Raw genomic sequence first — 15,795 nt, 5'->3', positions numbered from 1 at the left:
CACAAAAGTGCAAAAAATCAGTCCTGGCTAAAATATTTGTTTGGTGAAAATTGGTCATGGTTTTTTCTTTTAGAGGTATAAACATGAAATATTGAAAAAGGAATTAAGAACCTTTTCCTGTTTAATTACAGCAAGAGGGAAAATGCCCGCTTCCCTAGTGATTAGCTATATCATTTATATATTAACACATAAAAAGGAGAAATACAGAAATTCACATTGGCTTTTAAAAAATGTTCAGCTAGAAGTCTGGCAGTAAATGCTCTTTAAGAACTTGATGAGCTCAGTTTTTCTGTAAGCAATCTGAGGCTTGCTTCTGTAATTGCTCCCTGTTGAGAGATTTGGTTGTATTTAAAAGAATTATTTCTTTATCGCTTCACTGACATGTTCTGTTGGAGTAGACTATGAAGGGAAAAGAGAATGAGAGAATGCATGTTAGTGTTTGTACTTTAAACCACCATGAAGATGCATTCTGTTTTTCCTTTGACATTCTCCCTGCTAAGGAATGGAACAAAATTTCTTGCTGCCAAACCTGAGGAGAGGGTTGATCGTGTTTTGCACCAGCAGACTGCAGAGGGCTCTATTCTTGCACTCGGTGAGGGATTAGAGACAGGGAACATGCACAGTGGAAGGCAAGTGAAGTTGTGTCTTGAGGGTTAAGATGGGAATGCTGATAGTTAAATGTGTGAGTAAGTCCTGGATGGCAGAGGGTGGAATATAGTTCAGAAGTGGAGGTGCAGAGTGACTATTTTTCCCCTCTCCTAGAGGTTGTATCCCTCACACCTAGAATTTGTCTCACATTACTCTGGTGGAAATGTGCATTTTCAAAGGCACATAACTCCTACTGGATTTCAGTTAGCATTTCCATCCCATATTCACCTTTTTCCTCCTTTGAAATTTGTAACAGGGAATTAATATTTGGCATAGAAGTTTGCTTTAGATAAAGGGAGAGTATGCCATCAGAACTTGCAAAAGGGCTATGAGTGAGTCCTGATGAAGGTAGGTGGATTGGCACTTGAATTGACAAAAAGAAGTCATTTTACATTATTTTATTTTTTCCCCCAAATCCTTCAGCATCTAATGCACTTAAATTTGAAATTCAGAGACAGACTATAAAGGCTGAACAGATGAAGCTTTTTTACATGAGACATACCATCTCTTCTTTCCTGGTCAATCTCCATCTGACTTGTGAGGAACAGGGGTTTTTTTCTTCAACAGATTCTTCTTTCTTGATATTCTTCAGTTAGGTCTCTACACTTGATATATATACAGGTTATACCTCTCAGCCTGTTATTTCAGCCCTGTGATGTGTTCCCAGGTGAATTAGTGCAACTACTAATCCTTTGCAGTCTTCGCAAATTTTATATGCTGCTTTGGCTGTGGTTACTGGCAGTTAAAATGAGTTCAAGACACCAGTTGCAGTAATAGTGATGTTTTTAGTCCAAGATGAATTTTCAATGAAATTTGTTTGGTGTTTAACATTAAGTATTTGTCCTTCTGGACAAATTTGTCATTGGAACAACTTCCCCAAATTCTCATGTGGTCATTTGACCTGTAGGAGTTAATTTGCTTTCTGAATGAAAGCTCTTTTGGAATGAAATTACTTTAATGCTTTAAGCAATTGGCTTAGATACCAGTAGGAATTTGGCCAAAGTGACTTAGAGCTCAGTGCCTGCCATGAAACCTGCCATGGACACTGGGAAAGGGTTCCTTCCAGGGTTTTGAGCTGCTAAGTCCAGCTAAAGCACCTGGAGTGTTTTAAAAGCTGCTTTAGGTAGTGCTCTCCTGTGCTACTTTCCCATTTACTCCACTCCCCCACATTTTACAAGAAGAAACAAAGGTTCTGCCTTGGTATGCTGTAATAATGTGTGGCTGAATCTGATCTTTGTACACATACTCTTGTCCCTGCACTTTGTTAATGTCCTCTTATGAAATTAAAAAAAAAGAACTCAGAGCCTAATCCAGGTAATTCTTCATCACAGTCCCAATCTTGTCTGCTATTTCACTGCAATAAAACTTCTAGATTGCTTTCATATTTCTCTTTAACCAGCATATGCAACCTGAATAATCTTGAATTGTTCTGCTAGGTTTATAGCTCATCATCCTTGTTGCAGAGTTCTGTTTTTGTCTTCTTCCAAGTATGGTGCCAGAAAAAAAATACTATACCTGGACAGATAGGATAAAGTTTCCTAAAGCCTGTAGAGGAATCTTTTCATATGCTCCTCAGTTTTTTTGACTAGCCAAGTATGTTGTTATAAGCTGAAAATGTGGTTGCTTGAATAGTAAGGTTCACTGATGGTCATCGCAAACTGCCAATTTCCAAAGACAAATACAGTGTGTTAGAAGCTATATAAAATATTTGGCTGAAGACTTTGTGTGCCAGCTCAGACTGGTTTCTATAGCAGACTATAAGAAAATGTATTTAACTGTATTTAATGTGGTCACACAGGATTTCATGGTGCCTTTCACAAACAATCCCAGAATTATGGACCTTTCAGCTTGAATTGTCTTCTGCTTTGCCAAGCTTTGCACTTCCAGTGGGGTATTGTGTTCTTTTCCTATATTCCATAATTGTCAAGAAATGCTGATGTGCACTTTCATCCTGCAAAGAAGTTCAGGATTTAGGTAAAGCAAGTTGATCAAGGAATACATCAGTAGAATTTTCTATATATTTCTAGATTGTTTGAGATGAAAGCAATTGCCAATGTAAAATGATGTTATGGCCCTGAAATTGAGTAAAATATGTTTTCTGGGTTAGGTGCTGTTGCTGTATTTTGTGTTGTTGCCTATTCAGATAAGTGTCAGGAAGAGATTGTGGTGATTGCTGGGCTTATTCCAAAGCTGGTACAGTGCTGTCCACCTGATGGATAAGCTGTCTGTTCTGCCCCTTGCACCTTCACCTCAGCCTTCTTGTTGGAGAGGCCCATAGAGGACAGTGGAAATCCCAAAAATCCCTTTGTGCTTGGGGCTAGTCATACTTTTTACAGCTTTTACATGTCTGTGTGGTCCTTCGAGCCTTTGGCTCCCCATCCACAGCAAGCAGCTGTTGTTTTAGCTTGGACGGTGACAAGTGGATTGGAAGTGGTTTAAAGCTCCACCAGCTGCTACTGAAGTAGCAACTTGACATGTGGGGGACAGGGCAGTTTGAGCCTGTTGGCTCTTCTCTGTCAGCAGCTCATTCAATTCCTGTGGCCTCTCTCCGTTTCTGGAGGCATGTAATTGCCACAGGGGCTGAGGAGCTGTGTTGCTGACTGACTGCAGTCAAAGAGCATGCTTTGCTCTTTGGCATGGTTTTAGACATGAAGCATCTCTCCAAGGCTCCAGGGCTGTTTAAAGTGAGACACTGAGTTCCCTGGCCATCCCTGCCTGTGGCATCCCCCAGCGTCATCTCGGCTCAGCCATGGTCCATGGGATCAGTGCTGCTGGCAGCTGTCAGAAGGCTGTGCAGCTTTGGAATCAGTGCAGGCTTTCTGGGAGCTGTGGCAGAGCCACTGGTCCTGTGGTGATCTGGGGATCTGTCTGTGTGGCTGATGCATTCAGGAGAGGTGAAATGCTACCCATAAACACTAAAAATATGTCTGCTTACATGTCTTTTTATTGTACCTCACTTTAGCATATTATCTCCCAACAAGAGCAAGAATCATTCATTAACAGCTTTTCAGTGTTGGGGGTTTTTTGAAATGAAAATATCTGAGTACGATAGGTGGTTTCTGCCGAGCAAAGTTCACTTGTGCAGAGATAATCCTTGGATCCACACAGGGGTGACAACATTGAGTTTCAAGAAACAGCTTTTATGGAAAGTGGAGAGCTCCCCCCGCTAGGGCCAAGTCAGAGAGTGTGAGCTGATGTGAAAAGACTCCTCAGGTGTTGTGAGTCTCTTGGAGGAATCTTTCAGTACACAACCTCTGAGCATGTTCCTGTATTGGGCAATTATACAGTGTTTGGACATTTGTGAGCATTTTGTCTTCAGCCCACAGGAGTCATTCAGTGCTCTGTCTGGTATTAAATGTATGGAGGTTTAAATCCTGTTTTCTTATTCAAGAATAGCAGAGAGGGTGAACAGAAGCAGTCAGGAGGTGTCAGAGCCATGACACTGCAGGCAATTGGGCACAGTTAGTACAATGGTGCTATATTATTAACAAAAAAATCAACTATTTCTCTTTGTGTTTCATTCTTTTTGACTCATCTTTGTGCAAGAAGTTCAGTTCTGGCTTAATACACCAGTGAGTCACTCCCATCTCATTCTGTTCATGCTTGTCTCTGGATGGTGTTTGTTTTAGCAGGCACAGTGGTACAGTGTGTTTGCTGGCTGTAGGCAGAGGAATTCCAAGCAGGCCTGTTTATTTGGTTTCAGTAGAACAGCCCTTTTGCTATCACCAAGGTTCTGAATATTTGACAGATATGCTGTCAAATGGACCTCTAATGCTGCTTGTCCTACATCACTTGCAGTAGAGCAGAAGCTTGGGTTGGGACAATCTGCTGAATGTAATTCTCACTCTTCTGCATCATTTGACCATCAGGTTTTTTGTCTACATTATTTTTCCAGACTGAGCCATGGAAACATCTTGTCATAATTTTTCCATGTGTTCTCTTCTAAGACAGAAACTTCTGCTGCTCCAAGTATCTAGCTTTGTACCCCTAGAGCCAACTGGAGAGTTTAATTTGTCATTTCATCCTTGTGCAGAGGTCTACAAAGTTTGAGGCTTTCACATCTGCTATGATGTGAACGCCTAGAATTGGATGTAGAAGCTGAAATCTGATGATATATAGGACAAAAATGCAGTGGGTTCAAGTTGTACTTCCGGTAGATAACCTACCTGAGCTGGTGTAGGGCAGCTAGAGCTGCTTACCAGCCAGATTTGAGAAAATCTGAGATAAGTCTGTCCATGGGGAAACAGGAAAAAAACCTGAGGTAATTCCAAGGTTGATTCTCTTCCACCCCTCAGATTTCTCCTGCTGTAAGAAAACAAGTTGAGCACAAGGTGTTCCACACTAATGTGCTTCAAGCTTACAGCTCTGCATTATATCTGTTATAGTCTCAAGGTTGGTAAAACTATTATGGATTAAGTAGTTTTAAATATTATTTTGAATACAGAAAAGACTATCTGCAAATTCTCTTATTTTATTTTGTTTATCTTGCTGTTATTTTATTCATAATTATTTGTTTCAATATAGCAGGTGGCCTCCCACTCCATTGTGAGAGTCACTGTATAAAAAAAGAAAAAAAAAACCCCAGCCAGTTGATATCCTGATTTTTCTTGCAGATGCTGAGCTGTCACTGTTCATCACTGTGCTAATAGTCAGGGTTGTGCCAGCAGCCCAAGGTTTGCAACACAATGTATGTGAAAAGGGCGTGACCTGGGCCACACACATCATGATTCACTTTAACTGTATTGTTATACTTGTGTGTACTGCTGCATTCGGGTAAGTGTACAGGTGCTAAGACATTCTGTGGTCTGTTCTATCCCATCTCCATGCTGTAGCTGTAGGTATCTTTGTGACTGTTGTGCTTTAACCCCAGCAATTAAACCCTACAACAGCCACTCACTCACTCTCCCCTGGTGGGATTGGAGAGAGAATCTGAGAGTAAAAGTGAGAAAACTTGTCGGTTGAGATCAAGACAATTTAATAGGTAAAGAAAAGGTCATGCACACAAGCAAAGCAAAACAAGGAATTGATTCCTCACTTCTCAAGGGCAGGCAGGTGTTTTGCATCCCCAGAACAGCAGGGCTCCATCACATCATGGTGACAGGAAGACAAACACCATCCCTCCAAATGTCCCCTCTTCCTCCTTCTCCTCCAGATTTATACGCTGAGCATGAGGCCATATGGTCTGGGATATTCCTTGGGTCAGTTGGGATCAGCTGTCCTGGCTGTGTCCCCTCCCAGCTCCTTGTGCACCCCCAGCCTCCTCACAGGTGGGGTGGGTGAGGAACAGCAAAGGCTCTGGGTAAGACCTGTTTAGTGATAAAGGAAGCATCTCTGAGTTATCAGCACTGTTTCCAGCACAAATCCAAACCACAGCTCTATACCAGCTGCTATGATGAAAATTAACTCTACTTCAGCCCAGACCAGGGTGCTCTTAAAGGGAATTGTAGCACTCGGTCAGAGCAGGGAAACTTGGCTGTGCAGAAAAAGCTGCCTTATCTTGTTTTCTAACCATCCATCCAGAGTGAAGGTGGCATTCCAGCTTCAAAATTTTGTGGTGGTTGTTCCTTTTGGCCTCTGAGATTCAAGGATCTGGTGTTAATTAGTGAACTAAATGTTTGACTTACATTCATGATAAATTCATTTATCCTTATTCATTCTCAGAAATACGTAAGTGTGCTCTTCTGCTGGGGCTTCCAGGTATCACCCATCTAACAACACAGTTCTGATCCACACAGTACTTGTGATGCAAATGAGATATATTTGAGTGCTCTAGCTCAGATTTAGGATGGAGACATTGTGGTAACCATCAAGCTATCTATGTACATGGGAAAATACAGACCTGACAGAGGTGCAGAGGAATTGTTTGCTGGTTCACTCTAGCAAACTATTTTCCATCATTTCAGTTTAGTGAAAATAATGTTTCAAAAGCTTAAATTAAAAAAATGCAAACTGTCTTATTGCTTCCTTTCTTGCAGCCTTGGCCTGTGAAAACCTTACAGAGAATGTCTGTCCCCATCTGATTCCCTCCCCCATGTGCCTGCTTGTCTTTACCCCATCTTGCAGTCCTTGTTTTCTTTGGTGTCACACTCCTGTTTTTTTCTGCTGTCATGTACTGTCTCTGCTCCCTGATGCTACTGTACCACTGCCTTAAAACACAGTTGAATTCAGCTTGATACTCCATTGGTGTGAAACACCATTAGTTCAGATAATCTTATTTTAGATTATCCTGTTTTAGAGAGGTATTTGTGTCTGGAATCCTGGGAAGTAGGATCCCTTTTTAGTAGTTGCTCATACTAGAGCAAAAGGTCAATAGTTGCCCTTGGGACAGAAATGGCTCAGGAACTGCTCTGAGCGCATGGATGATCTCCCTTGTCTCCAGCAGTTCTGCATGTGCTTCAAGACCAATTGTACTTCAGGAGCTGCCTAACTCGAGGCTCTGGAGAGAGCAGCTGGGAGACCAGAGCAGAGACAGCAGGAGGTTTTCTTTAGAACAGAAGAAGGGAGGGAGACCATCAAACTTCTCACACAGCTGCAGAAGAGTTCCTCTGCAAGCATGGAGGCTGCCTCCGGCCTTCCTTGATCAGAAGTCAAAATGGGCTCTGAATTGCAGAAATGCCCCCAGGCAGTGGGAGCTCAGGGTTAGCCAGCCAGACACAGTGTGTTTCAACATAGGAATGAGCTGGCCTTGTTTTTATTTGTTGTGTGTACAGGCAGTAGATACTGACACAAATAGGTTTTGGGACTTCACATAAAGAGGGATTTCCCGAGCTTCCTGCCAAAGGCAGCTTCTGAGACCACAAAGCCTGTGTTTTATTTGCTCCTTTATAGCCAAAAGATGGCTGACTGGTTTTCTGATGTTTTGATCTTCAGAGTGAAAATTTGTAACACAGTTCATCCCAGAATTTTCTGTTTGCCTCCCCTTTTTTTTTCAGTGCACTTCGAATTCTTGGCCATTAAATGTCTTTATTATCTCTTGTCCTGAGAAGTTCATCTATTTGAAGATTTTTTTTCCCCATCTTTAAGCTACTCTTTAACCAAAAATTGAGGGATAAGTGACTGTTTTGGGAAAACCTTTAAAAAGAGAAAGCTTTAGACATAGCCTAAAGTTCCATGTTTCAGTTCTGGTGTTCAGTTCTCTATTGTTGCAGCCTCATTTCTCCTGCAATAGTCAGATAGCTTAATTCGGTAAAAATGCCTCCAGACTCTTTTCTTTCAGGCCCAGGATGTAAAGATTCTTCCCATTTTCTGAGAATAGCATCTTGGAAATCACTGTGACTCAAATACAGGGGCATGGCAGATATGCAGATTACTCTTGTGAAATTTTATGCAGTTTTTTGTTATTTACTTTCTGTGTGGTTGTAGCACTTGTGTCAGTCCATACGGTTCCAACATGCTGGTCTCCTGTAGCAGAGGTGATACTTAACTCTTCCATAGGGCTCATTAAGCTTTCCAGGAGTTCAGTGTGACCATTGTGATTCCACACAAAAGGTCAAGAAACTCATGGCTGAGTGATAAATAACTTGGCTCTTGTTAGACATACAGTAATTTGCCCTGCAATTCAATGATAGAGCCAGGAAAACCAGTGAATCTACCCAAGTCCCAGCCCAATAGTCTCCGTCTGCTGGAATACGTTTAAAGGACAAGCTCTGTTTCACAGGTTTTTCTGTCTAAACTACTATTTGTCACCTTCAGAGTCTGCAGATATTGGCAATTTCCTTGAAGTTTTCTCAGGCCCACAGTCTTTCAAGCCCCTGTAGAGCATGTTGAAGCCAGCTGATGGCAAACCTCTTTCCTTTGCCACCTTTTGCTGAGCCCTACAAAGCAGCCCATAGACTCCCAGGGCTCTGCACACTACAGGTCAGATCCCAGTCATCTAACTTTATGCTTGAAGGCTCCAGGTGAGACAAAATTAATTAGGAATTTGGAGAGGGGGTAAGAAGCACATACACAAGATAGAAAACACTGGCTAAATATGCCCACCACCAGATTTGGGATGGAAGATTACACTTGTTGAATTTGCCACTTGGAGAGGCAGAGACAGTAAGCTTGACTTTTATTCCCATACTTGACTCTCTGACATCTTGACTCTGCTGGCATGAGGCATGTTTGCTGTTCAGTGATAGTGGCTTGACATTTCCTGTTGCTTTGCCTTGAAACCATTTCCAAAGACAGTAATGCACACTGGGAGTAGTTCCCTAACTGGCAGAGGCAGCCTTTGGTTACATCCCTGTTGATTTTTAAATGCATGTTCCCCCTTCTCCACAACTATTTCAAAAACTTCATGTCAAGTGGATCTGAGAGTGTCTCCTACTGCAGGCAACTGGTTCCTTTAGTGTGGTTGCTGGAAGACTTTGCTACTTCTTTTTCTTTTTAGGAAGAGTGGGAGAAGATCCTCATTCCAGCTGTTTTCTGAAATTTTGAAAAAGTGAAGAAAAAGAATTACTACATGGGAAAAGCTTTCTCCTATGCTAATACCAAATGGTGGAATTTAAGTGGGTCATTTAATGTCCATTACTTTAAAATGGAGACAGCCTCGGGCCAAAATCTTGCTGTGGCTTAGATCATGACTATGTTAGAGCCAGTCTTGATTAAGGCAAAGTTCTGTCACATTTCTCTGGATTAATACTGACCTGAAAATGCACTGCAAAATCTCTGTGATAAATTATTATTAGGGATGGGCTATCAAGAACCATTTTCCTTGGCTTTTGGCAAACAGGTAGATATTTGCTCTATTGTCTGAGCTGATAGAAACTTGCAGCAGAACTCTTGCACAGACAGCAGCTACCCAAGGTCATGCTAATAAGCACAGCAGAGTAATTAGGTGCATGAGGACGGCTTGAAGTGGCACCATACCAAGTTAATCTGTCTGGTGTGGGTGCCAACTGTTGCAAAGCTCTGGTAGCTGATAACTTCAGTTTGGCCTCCTGAGCTGAGTACAAACCTACAGCTGCCCTGCTGCTCGTACCTGCCTCAGGTTTAAGGTAACAGGTTTATATGCTACAGTCCAGTCCCCACATGCAGGGACACAGTTCTGTAGTGCTAAATCAACAAATGGCAGGAGTGCAGGGAGGGAGGGGGGGAGTCTGTGGAGATGGGGCAGCAGTGCAGGGGACAGAGGCATTGACTCTCTCCGTTCCTGGGCTGGTAACAGGGTGCTTATGAATTTTTCCCATTTACCCTTCCCCCTTCTTATCCTCTTGGCTTCTCACACAATTACAGACTGAGTCTATGTGACTGTATGAAAGGCATTTCCTCCTCTTACTTTTTTTTTTTAAAGTTGGCTTCAGCCCACCAGCTGCTTTCCATTAGTTTTACACACACACTCACTAGGAGGGCAGGACATAATGCTTCAGGCACTGTTGAACAACAGAAATCCTTCAGAATTGCTGTCAGGCAGAGGCTTCTCAAAGTAGATTGTAGCTAGCAAGAGTTCAGCACATTGGGACCTGTCTTCTGGTGAGTCTTCATGGAGGAGCCAAGGTGTGTCCACAGAGGGGGGTCAGGGGTGTTGTCTGAATGCAAAGTGTGAGAAATGTGAATAGATCTCTCCATGTGAATGGTTGTTTGCTCTGGATGTCTTGTTAAGGTTAGAAGCTGAATGTTGTCTGTTGCTATGGGGAATTATGACTGCCTGCTTAATTGGGGGAGAATACTTTATTGATATTAAGTGTTATTTAGATGCTTATCCAGATGTCCTGGTGGGTACTACTGCTGTACATATTATTTGTGATCCTTGGAGAAGGACCTTAAACTTTGTTGAACTATCTCTCCTTCAGTGAAAATTACAAGATCAATATTCATTAACTTTATAAACTCTTCCCCTCACCATCACCAGTGGAGAAAGTAGCAAGAATCCTGGTGTAAACTGCTGTTTGTGCAATTCTTTTATAACTGCATAAAACAGTCATGGGAGGGACCACATGGGAGGGACCCCATGGGAGATACCAGCTAGGGGCTGGCAAAAAACCCTGGGAGTTTCATCCTAGAAACACTACGCTGTAGAAGAGCACAACGGGATCAGCTCTACAAGGTCAGATCCTGGTTCCCGCTGTCATTTTGCATTGTACCCTGTTTCAACAAAGCTTTTTGTGGAATCTCACACTGTTCAGCATATTCTGTGACTATGGCCCTTGAAGTGCAGGTCACTCATCTCATGGAGAGCAAAGGGAGCTTTGGTTGCTGAGTTTCTGATATGCTCAAGGGATGTGAAAATTGAATAGAGGTCTTGCTGGCTTTGCTATTGCTGTATGATTGACTCTCAAATCCTGTTCCATGGAGTTGTGGAAGGTAAACTTCACTTAGCTGTCATTGGATTAATGAGTTCATTGATAGCTTGTTGGATTCCCAAAGAGGAAAGCTATCACCCATGTTTTGTCAGAACGAAGTCCTCTAATGTGCTTTAATAAGAGAGAAGAAAATTTAACCTCTCAGTCACCTTTTGCTGCCGAATGTAATCTGAATATTAAACCATCCTGCATTCCGTGTTATTTTGAACGTTGGTTTTCAGGAGAAATAGAGGGGCGTTCTCTGAGGTCCTGCAATAGCTTGAAGTGTGTTCTGTGAGAGGCTGGCTTCAGGGTGGTGACCTAGAGGACCAGATGAGGTCCACAGGATCCATTTTCCTGTGCTGATGCATCTTGCTGTGAAAAGTGTGTGTCCTGAAATCTGGAGCATAAGCTTGATTTCAAATAATTTTTGTAGCATGGAGGAAATTGGTCTTTAAAATCTCCAGGCAAAAATTTCACCTCTTTCTCTTGGCTGCTTGCCATTGTCTGTCTTCTATAGGCTATGAAGATGCTAACTGAATTCAGTGCCTCACATTCTTGAGGCTTTATTTCCTCAAGCATTTATTTAATAAGAAAGAGGCTGTTCAGGGTTCAGCATCTCCTTTGATCTCTGTCATAAGGCCTTCTGGAATGCTTGTGCAGAACCATGAGTCTGAAGCTGAAGAAACACTAAAGGGAGGGTAGGACCTTGCTTGCTGCACAGTTTTCCAAGTCTTCTGCTCCACTGGAGAGACAGCAAGGAGGCTGTGTCCCTTTTCTGAGGCTGAGCAGAAATGGTTTGTCTTGGACCTTTGTTAAATGCAGGAAACTTGAGTCCTGTACAATGTTAACTTCCCAGGAGTCCTTAAATGTACAAACCAAGCAGTGAAAGGGAATTGCATTTTATTCATTTAGCATTCTCCCACCCCTCTACCCCCCATGTACATATAAAGTCGTGTTCAGCTGGGCAAAGCGAATGGTCAGAACACCATCCTGGAACTTTATTTCTTTTGGAAACACAGCATTTCTTGGAACACAAGCCCTATGAGGAACGATTGAGGAAACTAGGGTTGTTTAGCCTGGAGAAAAGGAGACTCAGAGGTAACCTTACCGCTCTCTACAACTTCCCAAAAGGAGGTTGTAGACAGGAGGGGGTTGGTCTCTTCCACCAGGCAGCAACTGACAGAACAAGAGGACACTGTCTCAAGTTGTGTCAAGGAAGGTATAGGTTGGATATTAGAAAAAAGTTTTTCACGGAAAGAAGAATAAAGTACTGGAATGGTCTGCCCAGGGAGGTGGTAGAGTCACCACCTCTGGATGTGTTTAAAAAAAGACTGGACATGGCACTTGGTGCCATAGTCTAGTTGAGGTGTTAGGGCATGCGTTGGACTCAACGATCTTGGAGGTCTCTTCCAACCTTGTTATTCTGTGATTCTGTGTGTGATTTGCCCTATCACTGCCCTCCCATACAGCACTCCAAATATTTGTCCAGTTGCCTCAGTTTGTAAAGGAGAGACAAGGACATTTCTCCTGTTCCTGCAGATTTCTTTTTACTTTTCAGACTCATTAGTTCCTGTAATGAGTCGAAGAGCTCCAAGTGAATGCAACCCAGTAAGGTTACCAATGGAAATTTTGTATGGGATAACGGAGAGCCTAGATCTGAAACATAAAACCAAGTGAGGATAGCGGTGACCGCTAACTAAGTTCCATTGTCTGTTTTGAAGGTAAAGCAAACCCTGCAACTTTGTAGGAGTTTTATTGCTTTGAAGTACACCCTAGCAATGCAAATAGGGTCTAATAATGTCATTTTTATTTTTGTGATTGCATCTGCATAGGAAGTCACTCTTTGCGAGTAATTAATTAATTCATAGTTGTGATAATCCAGCCCATCACCCTGTGCAGGGAGAGGCAAACACTGTGCTTTTGGTAAACTTTCATTCTTTTCCACGGCCCTACATAGGAGTTGGTGCAGTGGACTTACTGGCCATGGCTGAGTCTGGCTTTTGAGGGGTCTGACAGAGATTCAACATCTTTTTTTCCCTGTACCTCTGCAGCAGGAGGTCTGTGCTTATGCAGGGATTGCAAATACTGTTTGAGAGAGGATTAAGAGCATACTAGAAAGCTGTAGACTGGGGAAATGTGCCCACTGTTACACTTCTAGTGAGATGCAAACAGTAGCTGTGACTTGGCAGCTGTCCTGTCTTGGCTGGCCATGTCTGTCCCTGCTCCCACACTGAGAAGTCTTCCTGCATCCTTCTGCGAGCATCTTCTCCCAGGTGTCCTGTAGCATCTCAAGAGTATCAGAAATACTGCTCTAAAAGGCCATTTATTTAACCTGATATTTTTATCACTGAAAATCAATACACAGACAGTATTTGTTTAAAACTTTGTGTCTAATGGTGTAATGCTCTGGGAGAGCTCACAGAGTGTTAGTGCAGCTGATTGAACTGGATGTACATGGTATTGATACATCCTGACACTGTGGCTGTCTGCTGTTATTAAGGCCTGGAAGTGGTGAAGGTCTGGAGGTTCGATTGGTTAATGCCTGTGCACTCACATGTATTTGTATTGATGAGGTTTTGTCCTCTTTTTCTCCATTACACTGACCCCCAGGCTAGAGTATGTTGCTCAGAGCATTTGCTAACTGTTCTCTGTAAAGTACAACTCACTGCCACCAGAATTTGAAGTCTAAATGCCATCTAATTGCTAACTCTCCTCCAGGTATGTCATCAGGTTTTTAATGATGGAACTTCCACTTTGCTGGTGGAATATATACATTGTATATTATATGGGGTTTTTTCCCTGTAATTCAACTACTTGCTAACTCAAAGCTTGAGAAAATCTGTGATGTTCAGTTCACTGGAAAAAGATGATACTGTGTTGAGGTATACAAAGGCTCCAAACCATTAGGTCCTAAGTGGGGCACCCTTGTAGTTGACACTTGAGCTCCAAGTGCCCCAGAGAACTCGGCTATAAAATTGAGTTAATGCTGGAGCTGATTTGACTGTGAAGAAACTGCCTCAGAGCTGAACTGCTTTGCAGTTGTAGTTCTACTTGTAAAAAAGATATACCAATTGGAAATATACGCTTGCAGTTATAATAAACACTGCAGTCAAAATATCTTCAAAGGCTGGAAGGATTCAGAGTGAGCAGCTGAGATGATTGAGGGATTAAAATAAACGTTGAACTGGTGCAAACAAAGCTAGATCTGAAAGCATCAATTTTCTCTTGCTTTGGTTTAATTGAAGGTGGGTAAAGCAGAAGTTAGAAGTCTAAATGAGCCAAATGCCAGGTCCACTCACATTCTGTGAAAATAAACTCAAGTCTGGAGACTTGTCAGTTTGTCCTTGTAAATTTGTTGAATGCCTTCTCAATATTTTATTTCAAATGCATTTTGAAATTAGATTTTTCCCTCAAAAATCTAATGCAGTATGCGTGGTGCATAAAGTTGAGAGGAAAAATTGGAACCAAATTTCTTTTTAATATAAAGAAATAATCTATAAGAAAGTCTACTGACAACTACTTTAAAGAAAGTACGCAGAAAATGTGAACTTTTTCATAGATAATTGATGAGACGTGGGGAAAAATGGATAGAAGTTGAATGGTTATATCATCCAGAAGGAAACTTAGAAATCTTAATTTTTATTGCTTGTCAATATTCTCTGACAATTGTCTCAAGAACAAGTTTGTGTATCTCAGTTAGGAAAGGTGTAATCAGTCCTGGTTGTTGCAATGACCTTTTAATTGATTTTTAACAAGTTGAAGTGAGATTATTTGGAACTACATTGTGTTAATGCTCTCCTGTGCCTAGTGCTCCCAGGGGATCTGTTTGTTTGCACTTTGCTTCTCTTTTATACCTCCCCCATTCCTCCCCACAGTTCAGCAGCTTGGCAGTTTACATGTCTGTGTGGCCAGTGCAGGGAATGCTTACTCCATGGCCTCTTTTTTCACTGGAGCCCTGCCTGTTTTACCTCCATGAGCTGCTCCTTTCTTTTTTCTGACAGACACCTCTGCCTCTGAGTTTGTGCACCTTATCTTTAAGGCTGTCTGAGGATGTGGGCACATAGAAAGGTCCCAGTGGTTTTGGGCATGACAGATTTTAGAGTATGTAGGTGATACAGAAGAAATGGAAGAGTTTAGTGATTGGCCAAGTTAATATAGAATCATATTCTTGTTTGCTGTTGAGATACTTGACTTGGTTGTATTGTTACACTGCTTAGAGGTGGAAAATTGTTAGATGTGATCTATGCAGAAAAGGAAGCAGGATTTGGTTGTAAAGATTTCTTACTCTGAGTCCTGACAGTGTATGGGAACCTCTAATTATATAAAAGTATCCCTGAAGTATCTTCCATAATGAAGGATAGTATTTATGAGCTGCCCTGCTAAGCTGTCGCGTTTCCATTGTTGCTTGACATTTGTACTGTAACTCTTGTGGTCTGCTGCTTCATTCCTTTGTCTGTGACAGACACCCATTTAGGAATCTTGGAAAATACAAAGTGGAGCCAGTTAACATTGAATGATCTTAAAACTAGGCTGATCTTTTGTTTTCAGCGGGGAGGAAGATGATGCCATCAGCTAATTTGGTTGATCAATAGTCCTGCTGGCGATAAGGTTTCAGAGCTTGTGGTTAAAAGCTGATTGCACTGGATCCAAAATAAATTTGATCTATTGGTTTCCACAAATGTAGCATAGCCCAGAATGATGTTTCAGTGCTGATGCTTAACTGGTTTTAATAATGCTGACAGACTAGACTGGTGCCTGCTGTGAGGACACTGTGTAATGCATGAACCCTGGCCAGCTGAGCACTTACTTATATTTTTTACAGTAGCATGGAGCTGTCACTCTCTAGCAAAGGTTCGTTATTCTAAGACTGGGAAGCATT

General features: G+C 42.0%; 1 protein-coding gene across 7 annotated transcripts in view; it reads left to right on the top strand.

Annotated features, from left to right (window-relative positions):
* The window catches only part of KIAA1210 (KIAA1210 ortholog), a 54,331-nt gene that overhangs the window by 14,421 nt on the left and 24,115 nt on the right, over positions 1-15,795 (top strand). Inside the window, exon 1 of one of the 7 annotated variants that reach the window (XM_032123582.1) lies at positions 9,935-10,128. The exons of 4 other annotated variants lie outside the window; for them this stretch is intronic. In XM_032123582.1, the coding sequence (XP_031979473.1) occupies positions 10,115-10,128 (14 nt within the window). In that variant the 5' untranslated portion in view covers positions 9,935-10,114. Of the gene's footprint in view, positions 1-9,934; positions 10,129-14,650; positions 15,768-15,795 lie in introns of those variants that run through there. 2 more of the 7 variants (XM_032123589.1, XM_032123590.1) reach the window with 2 other exon arrangements.

Source organism: Corvus moneduloides, chromosome 14 (genome assembly GCF_009650955.1).
Source record: "Corvus moneduloides isolate bCorMon1 chromosome 14, bCorMon1.pri, whole genome shotgun sequence".
NCBI classification, from domain to species: domain Eukaryota; kingdom Metazoa; phylum Chordata; class Aves; order Passeriformes; family Corvidae; genus Corvus; species Corvus moneduloides.
Note: the sequence above shows the minus strand (reverse complement) of the source record. Positions and strands in the feature narration are given on the sequence as shown.